Genomic DNA, 21,747 nt, shown 5'->3' with positions numbered 1-21,747 from the left:
AATAGCCATGGAAACCCCACTGAGAGCCATTGAAATGTCTGATTCCAGCAGTCTGGGATAAATCCCTCTTTGGCTGCTGAGGTGCATGGTGTGTGTGTGTGGTGTGTGTGTGTGTGTGTGTGTGTGTGTGTGTGGTGTGTGTGTGTGTGTGTGTGTGTGTGTGTGTGTGTGTGTTGTGTGTGTGCATGCTTACATTTCTGCTCCCGCCTTTGTGTGTGGATGCATTTGTGTGCATCTGAAGAAATTCTTTCACAGGGGACTGAGACTGAGACTGTGAAGAAACGTAACTTCTGCATCACATCTCGGCACCAAAAAAAACACTCGATTTGTAACGCTGAGGAGGGTCGTCCGGCTTCTGTTCCCGCTGCTGGAAACTGGCAGCAAACAGCTGATCGTTCACTTTTTTTTTTTTTTTTTTTGTGAATGAAGTTTGTTCTTTATGATATTGGCTTTCTTTTTGTTTATCGTTGAATGAGTAGCCTTTGTGTGGTTAGCATTTCATTTCTAGGGCTGAAAAATCTATACAAAAAGAGTGACAGATAAATGTTTGGTAGCACTTTCAGTCAGTACAGTCCCCCTTAATAAGTTGTATCTAAAGGATTATTAACAGGGTTTAAATGAGGATGATGAATCATGGTTAATACATATTTTACCAACTCTTCATAGATCAGTTTTAAGCCATTAGGTTGTGAAAAATATCTGTCTAATTGATAGTTTGAACCTCATTAAAGCATTAGTGAAGTATTGATTTACTATTCATTAGTTTTTACTTATAAACCCTTTATAGACAGTGCTGTAATAATGCTGTTATAAATGTTGGTAATCATTAATAGCTTTTCCACAACCTGGCAACCCAAAAGTTGCCGTTACTAATAGTTTAAAAGTGATCTTTTAAGCTATTAGTACATTATTTTGTATCCATTAATAAACCCATTTGTGCCGAAGTAGTATAATGTTTTAGCATCTTATTTTTCTGAGCGGATGGTGCTCTCCAACCACAGTTCGTATGCATGTACATCCATGTGTAACTCAAAACACACATGTGAGCGCGTCTCCACCGGGTCTACGCTGCGGTCCTCAGTGAATGGTTCCAGCGAGGTCCTCTGGGAGAAATCAGCTCGCAGCCAGCCGCGCAAATATTCCTCACCGGATTAGCCGCAACTGAGCCTGTCTTTTTTTTTTTTAGCTTAAACCACCTGTGTGTTCCCGCGTTAGTGTGGAGGAGGAGGAGGAGGAGGAGGAGGAGGAGGAGGGGGGTTTAAAACTTTATCTCTTCATCAGACAACATCCTACTCTTCCTTTGGACTGTACCATCATGGGACAGAGGGGAGACCAGAAGAAAATGTCTGTGATGAGAGTAACTCCGGGAAAAATAAAGGAGAAAAAGCTGCTGGTTGAGTTTGAATGACAAGGAGTTTGAATGGTGAAGGGTCGAAGGTCAAGCTGGTTCTTTTTAAAGGCGGGTAGGCAGCGGAGGGGGGGGGGGGGGGGGGGGGGGGGGGGGGGGGGGGGGGGGGGGGGGGGAGGGTTGAAAGCAAGACGAGGAGAATGCACATTGTGATGGAAAAGTTTGGGGGGACAAAGGAGGCAACGGGCTCAGCCCGTTTGCGTCCTTTGTCACCCCCTAACTTTTCTCTCAACCCCATGTGCATTCTCCCTCGACTTGCTTTCAACCCCTTCCCCCCCCCCCCCCCACCCCCCCCCCCCCCCCCCCCCCCTCTTGAACAAATCGTTCCCCCAGTCTCCCGTACCCTCTTTTTGGAGTCGTGCTGAAAAGAAGTGAAAGGGAAAATAGAGAGTTTGCAGTGTTGCGCAGTTGTTAATTAACATGCAGATGTCTGATTCGTTGAAAGCTCTTATAGCATGGGCTCAGGATTATGAGGGGGATCGGTTTTGAAATGGTGAGAACACAGTAGCAACGTCTGAACACACACACACACACACACACACACACACACACACTCCCTCATGCCCACATGCACACAATAACACCCCCTTGTTGTTTTTTACAGGCTTCACTGGGAACCTTTGCCAGATAGACATCGACGAGTGTGCCAGCACGCCGTGCAAAAATGGCGCCAAGTGCACAGACGGACCCAACAAGTACACCTGCGAGTGCACCGAAGGTATACGAGTTTTAACAAACGCTGAAATAAGAGAAGTAGATACTTATAAGGCCCTCCAAAAAGGGAACGGAATGTTAAAAGTGAAATCTACCCGAATGGAGTAAAAAAAAAAAAAAACGAAAACGTGACAAAAAAGCTCAAAAGAATGAATTTTTTCCAGGTTACTCTGGGAGGCACTGTGAGACGGACATCAACGAGTGTTACTCCGACCCGTGCCACTACGGCACCTGCATCGACGGCCTGGCCTCCTTCAGCTGCCACTGCAACCCCGGATACACCGGCCGGCTGTGTGAGACCAACATCAACGAGTGTCTGAGCCAGCCGTGCAGGAACGGAGGCACCTGCCAGGACCGGGAGAACGCCTACATGTGCAGCTGCCTGAAGGGCACCACCGGTAACCACCACACACACACACACACACACACACACAAACTAGAGACACGAACGTGACGTGGTTCTGCAATTTTGAGGATACTGAAAGCACATTTTTCTGACAGGAATCAACTGCGAAATCAACATTGACGACTGCAAGAGCAATCCCTGTGACTACGGGACCTGCATCGACAAGATCGATGGCTACGAGTGCGCCTGCGAACCCGGCTACACGGGTAGGAAACTTGCACGCAGAGAGTTGGTCATCTCTGCAACTGTAAAGTTAACTTAAGACAGGTTAAACGTGGCTGCCGTCTCAGGTGACGAGAGAGACAAAACGAGGCGTTTAAGGTTTAAGGTGCAGGACGTATGGACGGAGGAGTGAGGGTTCTTGATGGGGAGGGTGACAGATGGCGAGCGAGTGAGCACGCTCCTCTGAGGCTCGACCGGTGTCACTTTCCTAGCTCCACCCTGTCCCCGACCGGCTGCTGTTAGGACACTGCAAGCTGCCCTCGCATACAAAGGGGAGGACACACACACACACTCTGGCACACACAGTCACCTGGGATTTGAGCAGGAGAAAAGATTCCCTGAAAGATTCCTGAAAGTTGAGCTTTTAAAAGCTCGGTAGCCGGTCCCTGCTTTAAAGCTAAATGGGCTGCCTTTATGTTATGCGTGGCACCAGGCTGAATGGCTTCAATGCTTCAAGTTGCCGACAAAAGGGGACTTAAAACCCCCTCATGTTTCTGGAAATTGATACATTCGCAGCGCTGAGATATAGACTTCAGTGTGTCGCGGCTTTTGTGACTGTGTGACTCTGGCGAGATTGTTGTTATTTCAAAACCCGTCGCTGTCTACACACCAATAAAGACATTATGTGATGAGATTACATCATTTAAACGACATACTTGGACATGCGGTTAACCTTTATTCACTTTCTTGCCGGAAGTTTAATGAGAAGACCAATACCCAGGACATCCGGACTAACTTTACCACTGTTAGTACTGGTCCTACCAACTGTCTTAGTTGGTCGCACCAGCGCATGATTTGAATCGGAACCTTTCATTGTCTCTCCCTGCCCACCAGCCTCCTCCTCTCTCTCTTCATTTTGATTATCAAAATCATCAGCTAGCTATAGGCCGCTTCATTTTTTTTGGAACACGGTAACAGCTGAACAGATTGATTCGTGAAGTTCTGCGTTCGCTACATATACATACGCTCATCACAGTCCGGAGCCCTGAATACCACTTTCAAATCTGTCCCTTAAGTGTGAGGCAACGGCCGGGAGATGATTAGCTTAGCTTAGCATAAAGACCGGAAACAGGGTGAAACAGCTAGCTTGAATAAGTAAAAAAAAAAAAAAGGGTTATGTGTGGGACTATTTGTTGGCTGGTAGTAAAGACTTCCTTACTACACCCAGCCAAGAAATAGTCCCCCACATATCGTTTGTTTTTGTATGGATTAAACAAAAAAGAAGCAACATGATGAGTGAGCTTCAGAAGTAGTTGTAGGCTAACTGTTTCCCCCTGTTTTCAGTTATTATGCTAAGCTAAGCTAATCGACTGCTGGCTCCAGGTACATATTTAGTAGACAGACATGAGAGTCGTATCAATCTTCTTATCTAACTCTCGGCAAGAAAGCTTATAAGTGCATTTCACCAAAAAATGGAGAGCTGTTGCCGTAACAGAAAGGTATATCCTCTTCTAACTTTCAGGCACCATGTGTAACATCAACATCGACGAGTGCGCCATCAACCCCTGCCTCAACGGCGGCACCTGTATCGACGGCATCAACAGCTTCACCTGCGCGTGTCCAGACGGTTACCAGGACCCCACCTGCTTCTCCCAGGTCAACGAGTGCCTCAGCAACCCCTGCATCCACGGTCACTGTGAGGACAAGATCAACGGGTGAGACAAACGAAAAGAACGTTTAAAAACTTCTTTCAAATACAGAAACACCAGGCGCATTGTATCTACGGTACATTTAGAGATTCATCACGTTTTTCTCTCCACGTCAGCTATAACTGCCTGTGCGATTCTGGCTGGAGCGGAAAAAACTGCGACATCAACAACAACGAGTGTGAATCCAACCCGTGTATGAATGGAGGCACCTGCAAGGACATGACCAGCGGATACGTTTGCACCTGTCGCATGGGCTTCACTGGTCAGTATTGGTGTGGATGAGTGCGTGTGTGTGTGTTCGTCATCCAAACCTAACTTCCACGCCACTTGACTGTTGACCTTAAACTTAAACTGAAGTGTGTGTGTGTGTGTGTGTGTGTGTGTGTAATATATTGTCCGCTCTAACCCCAGGACCCAACTGCCAGACCAACATCAACGAATGTGCCTCCAACCCCTGCCTCAATCAGGGGACGTGCATCGACGACGTCGCAGGCTACAAGTGCAACTGTGTCCTGCCTTACACGGGTATGAAAATATTGGAAATATTTCATGCGTCGCCTTGGGGGTTGTGGCATTTCCAGTTTCCACAGCCTGTGTGCTGTAAGCTATTCGGGCGAAGAGGAAAGAACGTGCGGCGGATGAAATAGCTGTTGAGTAAAGTTCAACAGCAAGACTTCCTCAGGAATCAAAGACACCGGACCTCTGACTCTGTGATACACAAGCATTCCTGATAAGAGAGCTGGAAAATATTTTTATGTCATCTGACTTATTATTTGACAAAACAGATAATGATGGAAAGGCTGAGGGCAAATTGTCTTGTATTTGTCGAGTCGTCTTTTCGGAAAAATCCACAGGACTTTGAATAATAAAAGGGCTTTGCTTGTGTCGGGGTGGGAACGGGGGGGGTGCTTGACACATTTCCTGTTTGCCTGCTTCCTGTCTCACAGAACAGCAAATGGCTTCACAATTGCCGGAAACTGGAGCCGGCTTCCTGTGCGAGCCATGTGTTATGGAAACAGATAGGGAAATGTCTCCGCAGGCCTCTAGCACTGACAGAACCTGGCTAAAATCTAGTGATAGCACTGATTGAAAGATGATTCTGTGTCCATTTGGGTTGGGTTATCTCCAAGTTCATGACCCCTACATGATATCACAAGGTGAAAGTTAATGTTTATCGCATCACAAATGTTATTTATTTTAATAAAAGCTGTGTTTGTGTGTGCGTGTGTGTGTGTGTGTGTGTGTGTGTGTGTGTGTGTGCGTGCGTGTGTGTGTGTGTGTGTGTGTGTGTGTGTGTGTGTGTGTGTGTGTGTGTGTGTGTTTTCTTTTGTCTGTGTGTTACAGGAGAGAACTGTGAAACCTTGATGGCTCCCTGCAGCTCCAAACCCTGCAAGCATGGAGGAGTGTGTCAGGAGTCGGAGGACTATCAGAGCTTCTCCTGCGTCTGTCCTGAAGGATGGCAAGGTACACATTAATGTCTGCATACCTGTGTGTCCTACAGGAACTGTACCGTAGACACAACGGTTCTACTATGTATTCCCAACAGAGAAAAGACACATTTAGAGTTCAGAACTCATGTTTCTGGATGTTATATTTTTTCTCTAGTACTGTAAAAAAAAATGCCAGAATACGTTTTGAACGGGTTTTGCTGTGCGTGACACATCCTTCTCTCTACTGAATGATACTGCTGTGCAGAGGATTTGTACTTTTCTCTTGTGTATTTATATCAAATCAAAAAATACACAGTACGAGGTCTAGTGAAATTATTTTGTTCCTCCAATAAGCAACTAACAAACAGAAAAAACAGAATAGTATCCTATAGAATAAGAAAACTAAACAATAAAATAATAGATACATATTTGTGGATTGCGTATGTATATACATACATACTTATTCTCCCTGCTGGGAATCAGCGCGTTGTCCTATCCTGTTATCCACGTGTGCTTGTTGTGTGCCACCATTCAAAGAAAAGGTGACATTTACTTTGTCTTCCTCTTTCCACCCCTCCAAGGACAAACATGTGAGGTGGACATCAAAGAGTGTGTGAAGAATCCCTGTCGCAACGGAGCAATCTGCCAGAACACGTTGGGCAGCTACCGCTGTGCCTGCAAACCGGGCTTCACTGGACGCAACTGCGAAAGCAACATCGATGACTGCAAGCCCAGTGCGTCCTCCAGTCTCTCTCTCTCTCTTCACTTCTGCCGCTTAATCGATTATTCTGTAGACTCGTTGTAAACCAAAAGCAAAGACCTGAAAACACTGTACTGAGCTTTTTTTGTCCTCCCGCCCCTCCTCCCGCAGACCCTTGCAGCAACGGAGGCCTCTGTAAGGACGAGGTGAACGGCTTCCTGTGCACCTGCCTCGCCGGCTTTCGGGGCACGAAGTGCGAGGAGGACATCAACGAGTGCGAGAGCAACCCGTGCAAGAACGGAGCCAACTGCACCGACTGCGTCAACAGCTACACCTGTACCTGCCCGCCCGGCTTCAGCGGGATCCACTGTGAAAATAACACTCCCGACTGCACTGAGAGGTACGCAGCTCACGGAGTGCCACGTTCAAACCCCGCAGCTTTTAATTTAAGAGTTAAGACAGACTGGTAATCGTCTGTACATACACAGATTGGTGAGTAAGGGCATCTGCTCAGATCAACAGGTTCACTTTCGTCCACTTGTTAGACCCCATTTGCCTGTCCACCACTGCCCCCTCTGGTGGAGTATTGACACACACCAGCTTTGTTCAACGTCTCATATGTTGCAGCTGTCCCATAAACAGGACGTTAAGTAGACTGCACTCTAAATGAGCTTGTAAATGTAGTGCTGTTTTGCTAAATTGCAAAGACTGAGAATCATCAATGCAGCTCCCAGGTGGGAGACTGAATATGGAGTATCAAGTATGAAGCACAAGCCTGCAGTTTCAGGTCATGAGAGTATGTATTTATTTGTTTCTCTTCCTCCTACAAAGCTGCAGAATACTTATTTCCAACATTCTCATCTCTGTTTTCTTTTTCCCCGCAGCTCCTGCTTCAACGGCGGCAGCTGTTTGGACGGCATCAACACCTTCACGTGTTTGTGTCCGCCGGGCTTCATCGGGAGCTACTGCCAGCACGACATCAACGAGTGTGACTCCAAGCCCTGCCTGAACGGAGGCACATGCCATGACAGCTACGGCACCTACAAGTGCACCTGCCCACACGGATACACCGGCCTCAACTGTCAGGTAGGGGGAAGGAGAGGCGCTTTAAAGGGACAGTCCCCCCCCCCCCCCCCCCCCCCCCCAGCATATAATACATTTTTTTTCCCTCTTACCTGTAGTGCTACTTATAAATCTTTTTTGTTTTGGTGTGAGATACCTAGTTTTGGAGATATCGGCTGTGGAAATGTCTGCCTTCTTTTCAATATAGTGGAAATAGATGGCACTTGAATTTGAAAAACTAAAGTTTCATATAGGAACTACATTTTAGTTCAACCAACTACTAAACAATCTAGATTGATAAATAGCACTATAAGGAAAAATGTGTATTTTTGATGTTGGGGGTGAACTTTCCCTTTAAGTTTGATCAAGTTTCATAAAGTATTCCAGTAAACTCTGATTTGGCGACTTACAGGCCAAAAGATGTCAAGGTAAAAACTGGGATAACTTGGTTTAAAAGTGAAAGTATTTCAGATGTCTTTGATACTAAACGTACAGCTGGTGTAGCTTTACACTGACATACTGTATAATCTTAGACTTCTCCTTTTGACCTGTAAATCACCAAATCACTTTTTTTGGGATATTTCAACTCGTGAGAGTAAATTACTGAGGAGAGGCCGCGCGTTTGCACCTTTCAGAACTTGGTCCGCTGGTGCGACTCGTCCCCCTGTAAGAACCGGGGAACGTGCTGGCAGAGGGGAACCACCTACAGCTGCGAGTGTGAGACTGGCTGGACGGGCCTTTACTGTGACGTCCCGAGCGTCTCCTGCGAGGTGGCAGCCAAACAAAGAGGTGAGAAGAGAGCTAACCTGGGTTCGGCCAAAGGCGTTCTTTTTTTTTGCATATTCAAATTGCGATATCATAAATAGAGTGTGAATTGGTTTGACGGTGAAACCTGAAAAGCCCACCGTCTCATCCTGTCTGCGTAGGAGTCGACGTGGCCCATCTGTGTCGTAACTCGGGTCAGTGTCTGGACGCAGGAAACGTTCACTACTGCCACTGCCAGGTCGGATATACGGGAAGTTACTGTGAGGAGCAGGTGGACGAGTGCACCCCCAACCCCTGCCAGAACGGAGCCACCTGCACTGACTTTTTAGGAGGATACACCTGCAAGGTAACAGCGCTAAAGAAAGCTATGCATCTAGTTGTTGTGAATTCAATGTGAAATGAATTCAGAAATCATGTCACCGCAATCTTTTTTGATGTTATACTATGTTATAGAATGCATCTGGTCTAAATAGAATTCCAACACGTATTATTTTACCTTTTTTATAGTAACTTGCAGAGAGTTAATTAAACGTAATTTTGTGTTGTGACATTTTTTCCGGTTAAATTAGCCCAATCAGGGCTGTGTCTTTTCAGTTAATGTTGATTTTAATTGCAAACTGAGCCTTAAATGTCACTCTACTTGGCATTTCTAAAGTCTCATCATTACCTTATTTAACTTTCTTGAATTTGCACACCTTGTTGTACTTGTTTAGATTTTTTTTCTTCATGATTTTGTTAAAATGCCTGGGTGTGCAGCGGGCATCCTTTCAGCTGAAACAACACTAGGCAGTCCTAATGAAGAGGCCTGGTTATAAATAGAAGACAAACAGCTTGGTTATGTTAATCTCCTCTGGAATAGAGGATCTGCTGGCCTTGGCAGGATGCAGGCCAGAAAACAGCCAGGTAAACAAAAAAGCATCTATTTCATGTCGGACATCGATTAAACTTTCCCCTCTCTTCTCCCTCTTCCTTCCTCTTCCTTCCTCCTCCGCTGCTTCTTCTTCTCCTTCTTCTCCTCCTCTCTCTCAGTGCATGCCAGGATACGTGGGGACCAACTGCTCCGACGAGATCAATGAATGTTTCTCCCAGCCGTGCCAGAACGGGGGCACCTGCATTGACCTGATCAATACCTACAAATGCTCTTGTCCCCGGGGAACCCAAGGTCAGCGGACCCCACGCACACTCCTCCTCACCCGCTCCGCCTCCCCCTCCTCTCCTCCCGGTCTCCACGCTTCATTAATTAGGGCTTAACAGCAGCCAGGGCATGTCTGCAAAAAACTCCTCCTCCCGTCTTGCCTCCACCCTTCCCTCCACTTGTCAAATACGCCATTGATTTTTTTTTCCCCCTCTCACACATGAAGGGAGAGCGTGTTGTAGGTCAGCCCAAAGTGCCAGCGCAGTTGGGTGTGTCCCAAAAAAAAAGAAGCCGACACGTTTGTTTGAGACAGAAGAAGAAACGAGAAAATGTCAGAGGTTTTGACACAAAGTTAAGGGAAAAGTCACCTTAAAATAGATCTTTTTTTAGATTCAGGAATTTTAAGAATCATTTTTGCAGATTCTGAATCAATATTTAAAAGAAATAATACTTAATCAGTTCCTCCATGTCCTGCTTCTGATTTAAACTAAAGCATGTTACATTACAAAAGTGAGACATTGACATTCTGACATTGGGTCTTTCTGGACCCCTAACTTTTTATATAGTTTTTCACCATTTTTGTACATACATTTTTATATGAATTTTCCTTAGACTTTACCCTTAATAGGCCATAACTCAATGAGACATTTTGCATTTTTGAAGGAATTAAGAAGCAGTTTTTTTCACTGTAGTTTCTGTGGCTATAGATCAATTATGTATAGATCGCTCTGCTTAATCTTATTAGTTCTGAAACTACCGAAAGCTGACATTACTTGTCCCTCTTCCCCTGCCATACCCTCCCTCAGGTGTGCACTGTGAGATCAACATCGACGACTGCAACCCGTTCACCGACCCGGTCACCAAAGAGCCCAAGTGTTTCAACAAAGGGAAGTGTGTGGACCGAGTCGGAGGCTACCAGTGCATCTGCTCTGCGGGATACGTAGGGGAGCGCTGCGAGGGGGACATCAACGAGTGTCTCTCCAACCCCTGTGACCCGCGGGGGACGCACAGCTGCATCCAGCTCACCAACAACTACCGCTGCGACTGTCGCATCGGATACACAGGTAAACGGTCGGGGGGGGGGGGGGGGGGACTTTTAGCCTTTTGATGACATGCGATGCTTTCGGTTAGATTCAGTTCTTACATTTGATTCCCCACAATAGAGTTGGACTTACTTACATTACTTTTTTTTTTTTTTAAAGTAGCTTTTTCTTCAGTCTGCAAATGTTGCTTGTATGAACTTAACTTGAACTGAAATATAACTGATTTATTTATTTATTTTGAACGAGTGGAACCATTTTAATAATCGACTTATTGCTTATATCAAGTCATTTTTCAAACCAAAATATAAACCAAACATTCTCTAGTGAAATATGAATATTTTTGTCTCATGTGATAGTAGATTTTATCAACTTTTGGAATCATTTGACCATTTACTCGCATTTTATTTGCCTAAGCGATTAACTACGAAAACAGTTTCATTGATAATTAGCAAAGATAATATGTTGCTGCCCTAAACTGAAATCACAACATGATATTACTACATCAATATTTGATGAACATTCTTTGTCTGTGACTCCTCTGCAGGTCAACGCTGTGACACAGTGTTTGACGGATGTAAGGGAAAACCGTGTCGCAACGGAGGGACCTGCGCTGTAGCCAGTAACACGTCGCATGGCTTCATCTGCAAGTGTCCTCCTGTGAGTACCGACAGCACACTCTCCTGAACACACACACACACACACACACACACACACAGATCTTTGTCACTTGTAAGAACATTGTATTAAACCATTACTATGTAGACCGTCTCTCTTTTAATCTAACCGTATCCTTTAAATATATGGAGGCTTTAAGGCTGGGATCTCTCTTTATTCCCTAAAGCCTAACTTAAATCTTTTAGATATTTTCTTATTATATTATATTTTATTTTAAGATGTTTTGTCTTTAGAGGAATTTCATATAATTGTACTGGTGCCCATGCACCACAAACTACAGTACTACTCTAGTCTGACCCTCTCTTACTCTAAACTTATCCTATGAGAAAACGCATATATATTACAAGCTTTCTATTTGGATCAAAATGTAGTATTTGCTTAATCCTAATTCAAATGTTGTTTTTTTCTTGTCCAGGGCTTCACTGGCTCCACGTGTGAATATGACGCCCAGGCCTGCGGCAGCCTCAACTGCCGCAACGGAGGCACCTGCATCTCCGGCCACAAGAGTCCCAAGTGTCTGTGCACCCCGTCGTTCACTGGGCCTGAGTGCCAGTATCCCACCGACAGCCCCTGTAACTCCAACCCCTGCTACAACGGCGGCATGTGCGAATACACCTCTGAGGCGCCGTACTACCACTGCGTCTGCCCCACGAACTTCAACGGCCTCCGCTGCCACATCCTGGATTACAGCTTCCAGGGAGGGTTCGGCGACGACATCACGCTGCCGCCCGAGGTGGAGGTCGCCTGCGACATCCCGCTGTGCGAGGAGGCGAAGCACAACAAGTACTGCGACGTGCTCTGCAACAACCACGCGTGCGGCTGGGACAACGGGGACTGCTCGCTCAACTTCGACGACCCGTGGAAGAACTGCTCGGCCTCGCTGCAGTGCTGGCGCTACTTCAACGACGGGAAGTGCGACTCACAGTGTGACAACGCCGGGTGTCTCTACGACGGGTTTGACTGCCAGAACCTGGAGGGACAGTGCAAGTGAGTGTTCTTATCTCTAAATTAGAATTAAGTTAATTTAATTCAAAATTACCAAACCTCTAATTTAACTTTTTTTTCCCCACCTCAGCCCTCTGTATGACCAATACTGCAAGGACCACTACTTTGACGGCCACTGCGACCAGGGCTGCAACAACGCCGAGTGCGAGTGGGACGGCTTGGACTGTGCCGACAACATGCCCGAGAAGCTCGCCGTGGGCCAGTTGGTGCTGGTGGTCCACATCACCCCAGAGCAGCTCCTCAACAACTCCTTCGGCTTCCTGCGCGAGCTGAGCCGCGTCCTCCGCACCAATGTGGTGTTCAGGAAGGACGCGGCGGGCGAGACGATGGTGTTCCCGTATTACGGGAACGAGCACGAGCTGAAGAAGTACAACGTCAAGCGCTCGGTGGAGCCGTGGTCAGAGGTTCCTGGCAAGGTTCTGAATGTGGTGAAGAGGAGCCTGTATGACGTGGCGGACGGCAGCAGGAGAATGAAGAGGGAACTGGATCACCTGCAGATCAAAGGGTGAGCAATGATATTCAATTACGTTTTATTCTTTAAGTCTAGTGCAATTTCTTCACGCTTCAGTGTGCTAAATAGGTTTTATAACCGCCGTCTCTCTTCTCTGAACAGGTCAGTCGTCCACTTGGAGGTGGACAACCGTCAGTGCTTCCAGCAGTCCACTGAGTGCTTCCAGAGCACCAATGATGCTGCAGCTTTCCTCGGGGCGTTGGCCTCCAGTGGCAAGCTGGATGTTCCCTACACCATTGAAGCAGTTTTTAGTAAGTACATCCTTATACAAGCCTGCATGAATCAAAGAAGACGTACGTATGCACACGATACCGGAGTTACAGGAGCGTTTTAACTCCGTAACCACGGTTCCTTTTCATTTCTGTACGACATTAAAAATCCACCAGCAGCTTTGTGAAACTCGCTTGAGTCGCATTAAAGTGGACATCAAGTCATTGTGTGGTAATCTGCAAACAGCCGTTTAAAAACACATCAGCGAGCCACATGTTGCGCTGGATGACAATTCATCGTGGTGAGCCTTAATTAATCCGCCCCTGAAACTAGTCCCAGACAAAATGCAATTTTACGGAAAGTTACTTCTGTGTTTTGAAAGATTACTAGTGAGAGACGGACTATTATTGTTGGTTTACGATATATACAGAAGTGTTACGTATTTAAACGGCATTACTGTAACTTTGATGCTGATTTGATTTTCCCTCCTAGACAAATTCACAACTCAAATCACTTCCAGGAGTCTGCGTAATTGAATTTATAGCAGGACAAATACAGCCAAAAAAAAAATGTAAAAACACAACTGAAACGTTTGCATAATGACGAGTTGTAAGGAGAGATAGATGTGATCCACCGGTAAGGCCTTCCTCTAATGTCCACACATACGCGCTCGTTTACGAGTGGATAAGACACACGCGCTGCTTCCACGCACACTCCAACCGAAAGTATCCGCCGCGCCCTCTGCTCGGGTCCTCGCCCTACCACTCTTTGATTGTGTATTTGTTATGCAGCGGTGAACAAATGCAATTGTGAATCTCATGGCCTAAACAATCAATCCTTCTCTCTGAGCGTAAATCCACCGGCTTCAGGCTCCAAAATGGTTAATTGCTGCAAATCAGCTCATCCAACCCCCTACTCACACAATATAACGCTCTGTGTCTGTCTCTCTTCCCCTTCACAGACATGTACACATATACGTCCACGGATAACACACTCACACACACACACACACACACACACACACTTCATCCCGCAGTGTGAGGGGCTGCTGCAACCTTCACCTCGCTGAATGTAATACCAGGACTTAATGCATCTCTAAGGGTTTAGGTTGGGGGAGTTTATCATTTCAAAATCGTTAGTGGAAGAAAAAAAAAAAGAGAAGGGGAAAAATTGATCGGGAGTGTGCTAGAAGTTGGGAGTCTTTGTTATCTCGAAAATCCTAATAAATCCTTCGTCTTTACAGCTTAAAGCGCGTGCAGTAATTTGAAGTTCATTAATCCCCCTCCTTTTTTTCTCTTAAAGAAGAAATGGTAAAGTTGTCTCTTGGTACCCTGGGTTGAAAAGGGAGAGAGGAGGTGGTGGTATTCGCTTTTTTCCCCCTTTTTTTCCTTTTTTTTCCCTTTTATCACGCCCCATCCTTTTTTCTTTTTTTTCCTTTTTTGATGAAAAGTGGTTAGCAATTCTGATTATTACTGAATAGATAGTAGAAGCTAGCTTTACAAACGCTGAGGATCGTCAGTCACTTTCTGGCGCTCGCTGCTGGTTGCGGTGTGTTCCGGAGTGGGAACCGCGGGGGCGAAGAAGAGCCGGACTAGCTCTGCTCCAACACTCGGGCGGATCCCGGGTGTCCTGGTCCGTCCTCTTGTCCGTCCACGTCCGTTCCTCGGCCCGTCTTGACCATGTTGTCCCCTTTCCTACCAGGCGGAGTGGACCCCCAGCCTCCGCAGGAACTCTACCCGATCTACTTGGTCCTGGGTGGCATTGGGATGCTGGCCTTCCTCACAGTGGGGATGGTGGCTGCCCGAAAGCGCCGCCATGAGCACGGGCGCCTCTGGCTCCCCGAGGGCTTCAAGACCACAGAGACCAGCAAGAAGAAGAGACGTGAGCCTGTCGGAGAGGATTCAGTGGGATTAAAGTAAGTTTCCGTTTATTCACCAATGGCGCTCCCCGTCATCGGGTACCTGTTTCTTTGCGGGTCAGGTGAAGGGCTAGTTCTGATGGTCAGAACGGCTGTAACCGGTGATCAGACAAATTTTGGGAAAGGGGGCTTTTGCTTGGATCATTAATGATAATGATATAGCAGGTTTAGGTGCGCATTAATTGACTTGTAAGGGCAGAGGGGTGGGGTATGGATTTAATCAATGCTTTTGTTTTTTCGGCATTGCTGCGCCATTAATGGTGAGTGTTTCGGATGAGATGGAAGCAGCAGAGTGCGTGGATTTTTACTGGGTTTTCTGCTTCATCACAGGCCACTGAAAAACCCCTCAGACATTTCACTCATGGATGACACCCAGAATGAATGGGGAGAAGACGAGCCCTCGGATGTAAAACGCTTCAGGGTAAGGAAACGGAAATATTACACACCAAAGGAGCTTTTAAGGATTTTTCTCAATTTTTTCTAAGTTTTAATTTCTTACAAATACTAATTCAAGAATTTTGAAAATTCCCATTGAAACTAATTTAATTGTAAAAAAAAGTAGTAGTTGCCTAAAGAAGAATAATTTCATCATCTGTGTTCAAATTAAGTTGAAATGCTTTTTTTGTTCCATTGTGATTTTATAATTTAAACCCTCGTGCTCAATTTCAAATTGCCTGACCGCTTGCTGTCCCTGTTTCAGCAGTTTGACGAGCAGGCTATACTGGAGGTGGACGACAAGACGGACCACCGGCAGTGGACGCAGCAGCACCTGGACGCCGCTGACCTGCGCATCCCCTCCATTGCTCCCACACCGCCTCAGGGCGAGATTGAAAATGACTGCATGGATGTCAATGTCCGGGGACCAGGTGGGTGACTGAAGACTCACTAACTAACTTACTATTAGGGAGTTCTGTGTTCCAACGCATGTGGACAGAATCGGTGGATGTGGACCTGAATGTGGTTCATTTTAATTTTGGATGACTCGGTACATATTCCATGATTTAATATGTCAGCATAGCTTTAATGATGAGGGAAAATATGTATGGAATATAGGAAGAAGTTGTTATCTTTACAAGTCAAGTAAAGGTACTGTATAAGAATGAAAATTAATTTATTTCTGTTCCACAAAATTAGCTCTATTATTTCCGATTTAACTGTAATTGTTGCCTTTTTTTCTTCTGGGGTCTTCAGACCTCTAAAAAATATTTCAAATGAAACAATTTGAAAAAGAAAAACTATGCGTTAATAGAACATGTGATATGTCATAACTTGTGAGAATGGTTAGTTTGCTTTGTTTTTAGGGGTCACAAGCTTAGAAAAGGATTTAGCAGAATGACTCATAACTTTTTGAATGAACATTTCTAGTGCTGTGTGTGTGTGTGTGTGTGTGTGTGTGTGTGTGTGTGTGTGTGTGTGTGTGTGTGTGTATGTGTGTGTGTCTGGATTGATTCATGCCTTTTCTGAGCGAATGTTCCACATTTATAGTGTGTGCGTTTTTGTGTGTGTGTGTGTGTGTGTGTGTGTGTGTGTGTGTGTGTGTGTGTGTGTGTGTAATCGCGCATGTAGGAGTAGCTAAAGCCCCATGTCCTCAGGGTAAAGGATCTTCTTCAAAGCAGCCGGCTGGAAGCCAGGAGCCTGGGGGGAAAACACTGATTCCTGATCAGATTAATCATTCGACCAGTTATGGGCCTCTGTTTTTTTTTTCTTCTCCTTTCTATTCCACATTACAAAAACCAATGAGGGCATCAAATGCAAAAACCCAATTTTGTAGTAAGTGCCAAATTCCCTGAGGAACGGCTATGAAAAATCAAAGTAACAGGGTTAACAACTTGAGAGCACACGTTTCCCCCCGTCGTGGTTCGATGCACTTGAATCGACCAAATCTGCGAGATCTGGGGCTCGCTATCCTTTTGAAGAGGAGAAAACCCCATTCAAGTCGACTGACTGAGCCGCCTCTCACAGTTAGATATTAATGCTTCGTTTTTTTGCTGCAGCCGAGCTTTAGCGAGCCCCGGCCTCTATCCCCCCAGCTTCGCTTTCCTTCTGAAGCCTCTCCTGTGTCGGGGGCCTTGATCAGAATCCGTTATCGAAAAAGGAGAGGGCTGTGATGATTCAACTCAGGCAAAAGTGTCAAATCCACATTCGATTTGTTTGTTGCTGTGTTTTGATCTGCCTGCCGCTTTGAAGTGCGCGGCTCCTGCAGCAGTTACCGGTGCCGTGCTGACCGTGCATCATCTCCACCCCCCCCACCCCCCCCACCCTCTCCCTTCTCTGTCCAGATGGATTCACACCGCTGATGATTGCGTCCTGCAGCGGGGGAGGTTTAGAAACGGGCAACAGCGAGGAGGAGGAGGACGCCTCGGCCAACGTGATCAACGACTTCATCTACCAGGGAGCTAACCTCCACAACCAGACCGACCGCACGGGTGAAACCGCCCTCCACCTGGCCGCCCGCTACGCTCGCTCTGACGCCGCCAAGCGCCTGCTGGAGGCCAGCGCCGACGCCAACGTCCAGGACAATATGGGCAGGACGCCTCTGCATGCTGCTGTGGCTGCTGATGCCCAGGGGGTGTTCCAGGTGAGCTCTCATATGCCACTTTTTTTTATATAGTTTTAGTGCTAAAATAAAATCGATTTGTCAGTGAAACGTAACTGTTTAAGTAATTTAATCTCACAAAGGTGTGAAAACATTAGCTGTTTCCAGGTTTTAGTTACTTAGAATTTAATTTATTAGAATATTTGAGTCGACCTTTGAAGTACAACATTTTGATTGATGGGTTCATGTTCAGCTCAAAAGCTCAAAACATGTCTTGTGTCTCTGTAGATTCTGATAAGGAACCGCGCCACGGACCTGGATGCCCGCATGCATGATGGCACCACACCGCTGATCTTGGCTGCCAGGCTGGCAGTGGAGGGCATGGTGGAGGAGCTCATAAACTGCCACGCTGACGTCAATGCGATCGATGATTTCGGTAAGGTTTCTCTGTCTTATGATACTTGTATGAGCCTACAAATCAATGCGATTCGGCGTTGAAAGCAGTCAAACGTCAAAAGACCCTCAAATGCATCGAAAGAACACTTCTAATAAGCCCGTTTTTGTTTCTTAAGGTAAATCAGCCCTGCATTGGGCCGCAGCAGTAAATAACGTGGAGGCTGTAATTGTGCTTCTCAAGAACAGTGCCAACAAGGACATGCAAAACAACAAGGTAAAAAAAAAAAAAAAAAGCAAGCTGTCTCTTGCTGCTCTTAACTCTGTAAAACAATAGTGAATCATCTTTCTGAAACAAAAGCATTCCTCGGCCGTCTGTGATCCTCTTAACGTGATGTCTCCTTTCTGTCTGCCTCAGGAGGAAACTCCTCTATTCTTGGCTGCTAGGGAAGGAAGCTTCGAGACTGCCAAGGTCTTACTGGACCACTTTGCCAACAGAGAAATCACTGACCACATGGACCGGCTACCCAGAGACATTGCACAGGAGAGGATGCATCACGACATCGTGCGGCTGATGGACGACTACAACCTGGTACGGAGTCCTCACATGCACGGAGGGTCACTCGGCACCACCTTGTCGCCCCCTCTCTGCTCGCCCAACGGCTACCTGGGCGGCATGAAGCAGCACCAGCCTCAAGGCCAGGGCAAAAAGGCCCGCAAGCCCAGCGCCAAGGGCATCGGCTGCAAGGAGGGCAAAGACATGAAGGTGAAGAAGAAGAACTCGCAGGACGGGAAGCCCGGGAACCTCCTGGACAGCTCCGGTGTGCTGTCACCCGTTGACTCGTTGGAGTCTCCACATGGCTACGTCTCCGATGTGGCCTCGCCGCCCATGATGACCTCGCCTTTCCAGCAGTCGCCGTCTGTATCCCTGAACCACCTGCAGGGTATGTCCGATCCCCACCTGTCCGTGAACCACATGGTGATGCCGAACAAGCAGGAGCTGGCTCGGATGCAGTTTGACCCGCTGCCTCCGCGTCTCACCCATCTGCCCGTGTCTGGCTCCGGTGGCCAGGGCGCCATAAACGGCCAGTGTGATTGGCTGTCCAGGATGCACGGCACCATGAGCCAGCCAGGCCAGTTCAACCCCATGAGAGGAGCCCCCGGCGGTCAGGGAGGCCTGCACCCGGGAGGGCAGCACGGGATGATGACGTCCCTCCACAACGGCCACCCCGCCGGCCTATCTCAGATGATGACCTACCAGGGGATCCAGAGCACCAGGCTGGGTCCGCAGCCCCACATCATGCAGCAGCAGGCTCAGCAGATGCAGCAGATGCAGAACCTGCAGCAGCTCCAACAACAGCAGCAGCAGCAGAGCATCCAGCTGCAGCACCAGAACTCGAACACGGCCAACAGCCAGAGCTTCATCAGCGGGGAGCTCAGTTCCCCGGAGCTGCAGCAGGGCACCGGCAACTCCAGCATGCCCATCCACACCATCCTGCCGCAGGAGACCCAGATCATGCCCTCCTCCATCAACCAGTCAATGCCCAGCACCCAGTTCCTCACCCCGCCCTCCCAGCACAGCTATTCAGGCCCCATGGACAACACCCCAAACCATCAGGTCCAGGTGCCTGACCACCCCTTTCTGACCCCCTCCCCCGGCTCCCCCGACCAGTGGTCGAGTTCGTCCCCTCATTCCAACATGTCCGACTGGTCAGAGGGCATTTCAAGTCCCCCGACAAGCATGCAGGCTCAGATTGCACATCTACCTGAACAGTTCAAATAAACAGCTTGTATGTTTACGCCCAGACGAGCTGCTGTATATTTTTTTATAAAAAAAAAAAGGCACTCTTTGTGGGGGAAAAAAAAGAAAAAAAGAAAAGAAAAAGGGCAAAGCTGTAAACACGATTTAATAGGACATTTTTTTATATGCTTTTATACTAACAGCCACACCTGCGTTTCATCCATTCTTTTTATTTATTAATGCCTTATTTATACGCATTGCCTGCTTACAGAAATTTCTGGGATCCGTGGTGCTGGGTCCAACAGAGGACGGAGAGTCCTTTAGAGAGACTCTTTTCTTTTAGCATTTCTTTTTTCCTGCAGTGAAGCCGCAGCGTACACACTGGGTATTTATTTCCTTAAGGACTTTTAGTCTTTTGCCCTTTTTTTTCATATGATTTCTCAATCTTTGTTTATATTTTGTTTTAGTTTTTTTTTTTTTTTTTGTATAATCTTGTTTATAAAAACTCTTGTGATTATGGGGCGTTTTATATAGCACATTTTAAGTTTCGGCGTTATTCCAATGTGTGTGTGGGAGATATTGTCGTCGGTCGATGATGAACAAGCTGTGAATGTTAACAGAACACGTGTTCTGTGTTTCACGCACGGACCCGGTTTGTTTTCACAGTTTGCCCCTTTTTTTTTTTTTTTTAAATATCATGCGATTCTTAGTTACACTCTACTGTTGTGTACATTTCTTGAATCAACGGAACGGCATTGTGTCGCGCCTCTAGATTCGATACGCATTCATACGTAGAGATGTGGTGGAGATGTGATATGTTGTACAGTATACAGCCATCTTGGAGATTGGCGGTTAAGACAGGCTTGAGTATCTGTTGGTGTTTGAGAACTGGCCCGTTGGCCACAGCGTATGTTGTTGTCCAGAGGGAAAAGGAAACTTCATTTCCCCTCTCCCTCCTATTAGTTTGAGCCTATGGCTGTGTTCTTCTTTCTGTAAATATGTTATGAATTTCCCTATGTAAGCAGGATTTTGTTTAAGAAATCTGATGTCTTAAGCATGTAATTTTGATAGGTCCCGCACCAGTCAACAGCCTCTAAAATGTCAAACAGAACAGAATATATATATTTTATATTTTACTGTCCCTTATGCATAAATAAATTTGAACTATATACAAATAAATACGATATATTATTAGGAGACATTTTTCTCATAAAAAGCACAAAAAAAAAACAAATATTGAGGTTTTATAAATTGATATTTATTCACTGTCCTGTAACACATAAAAATCAACTGAGGCAACCATCTGTGCATATTATAAAATGTTTTTGTTACACTTTGGTTAAATGGAAAAACTGTTGGCTAAGTTCTCAGTTGTGTCCGCATTAATACTTTGTGAGACACTTCCTGTAGTTTGCAAAATGTTATGATTTAAAGAAAAACATTAGGTTGTAGTGAGTTGTAATATCTGCAATATGTTTCCTTCCTCCTATACAGTTACCATTTGCAAGAAATGTATTTCCTGTTTTCATTTTCTTTTCTGTAAATATGTTTCTTGGTATAATAAATGGCACTTGTGTGTCTTGAACTTATGAGAACTGTCTTTTCTTTCTTTAAATTACTTTTCAAGATCTCTAAAGATCAATATCTTCTATACACACTGTGAAACAACAGGTTGGCTGGATGATTATATATATATATATATATATATATAGTACAATAACCACAGTATGAACATGAGCCTCTGATAGTAAAAAAGTTTCACTTCATTTATTCTTTTGAAGTTTGCTGAAGGGGCCACATATTTCTCTTAGTGTGTCTCCCTCTAGTGCTGGTTAGAATGATCACATTTGACTGACTTAGATAAAAGGTCCAGCTGGGCTGTTTCTGCAGCTTGTGTTTATCACGGAAACAGGAAAAATCTAAACTAGACAAAGCAATCTATTCATGATTGATTGCGATAGCTGGATTCATTTACTGGGGGGGAAAAGGAAAAAGATTTACTGGGTCCCAAATAATCCCCAGTTCCTAACTGTGTCTGTGCTTTGTACTTGTCTGAGATAGAATACTATCTGACCCCACATTTGCTGCGTGGCGATTAAACACACAAACTATCCAACATGTAAGCTCAAAACTGACAGAATGAAGGTGTGTTAATCATATTATGACAATGTCTCTTGGCCTCAAAAGCAGGTAAGAAAGTATCCACAACAAAACCCTTAATTTT

The 21,747-nt window shown here is 45.9% G+C and overlaps 1 protein-coding gene across 1 annotated transcript in view; it reads left to right on the top strand.

Moving 5' to 3' along the window:
- The window catches only part of notch1b (notch receptor 1b), a 35,433-nt gene extending 14,321 nt beyond the window's left edge, over positions 1–21,112 (top strand). Inside the window, 25 exon segments of the mRNA XM_068720713.1 lie at positions 2,013–2,126; positions 2,287–2,520; positions 2,624–2,734; positions 4,213–4,405; positions 4,516–4,661; positions 4,811–4,924; positions 5,744–5,863; positions 6,411–6,563; positions 6,701–6,929; positions 7,414–7,615; positions 8,227–8,380; positions 8,518–8,702; positions 9,386–9,518; positions 10,298–10,555; positions 11,079–11,191; positions 11,625–12,196; positions 12,285–12,719; positions 12,828–12,976; positions 14,637–14,850; positions 15,184–15,274; positions 15,554–15,719; positions 17,133–17,431; positions 17,678–17,825; positions 17,962–18,059; positions 18,201–21,112. Coding sequence (XP_068576814.1) covers positions 2,013–2,126; positions 2,287–2,520; positions 2,624–2,734; positions 4,213–4,405; positions 4,516–4,661; positions 4,811–4,924; positions 5,744–5,863; positions 6,411–6,563; positions 6,701–6,929; positions 7,414–7,615; positions 8,227–8,380; positions 8,518–8,702; positions 9,386–9,518; positions 10,298–10,555; positions 11,079–11,191; positions 11,625–12,196; positions 12,285–12,719; positions 12,828–12,976; positions 14,637–14,850; positions 15,184–15,274; positions 15,554–15,719; positions 17,133–17,431; positions 17,678–17,825; positions 17,962–18,059; positions 18,201–19,565 — 5,996 coding nt within the window. The 3' untranslated portion in view covers positions 19,566–21,112.
- The last annotated feature ends 635 nt before the right edge of the window (positions 21,113–21,747 follow it).

This window comes from Cebidichthys violaceus, unplaced genomic scaffold (assembly GCF_023349555.1).
Source record: "Cebidichthys violaceus isolate CVI_PGR_0920_01 unplaced genomic scaffold, fCebVio1.0.p SCAF_26, whole genome shotgun sequence".
Classification (NCBI taxonomy): Eukaryota; Metazoa; Chordata; class Actinopteri; order Perciformes; family Stichaeidae; genus Cebidichthys; species Cebidichthys violaceus.
The sequence above is the reverse complement of the archived record's forward strand: the minus strand, read 5'-3'. Positions and strand labels throughout refer to the sequence as shown.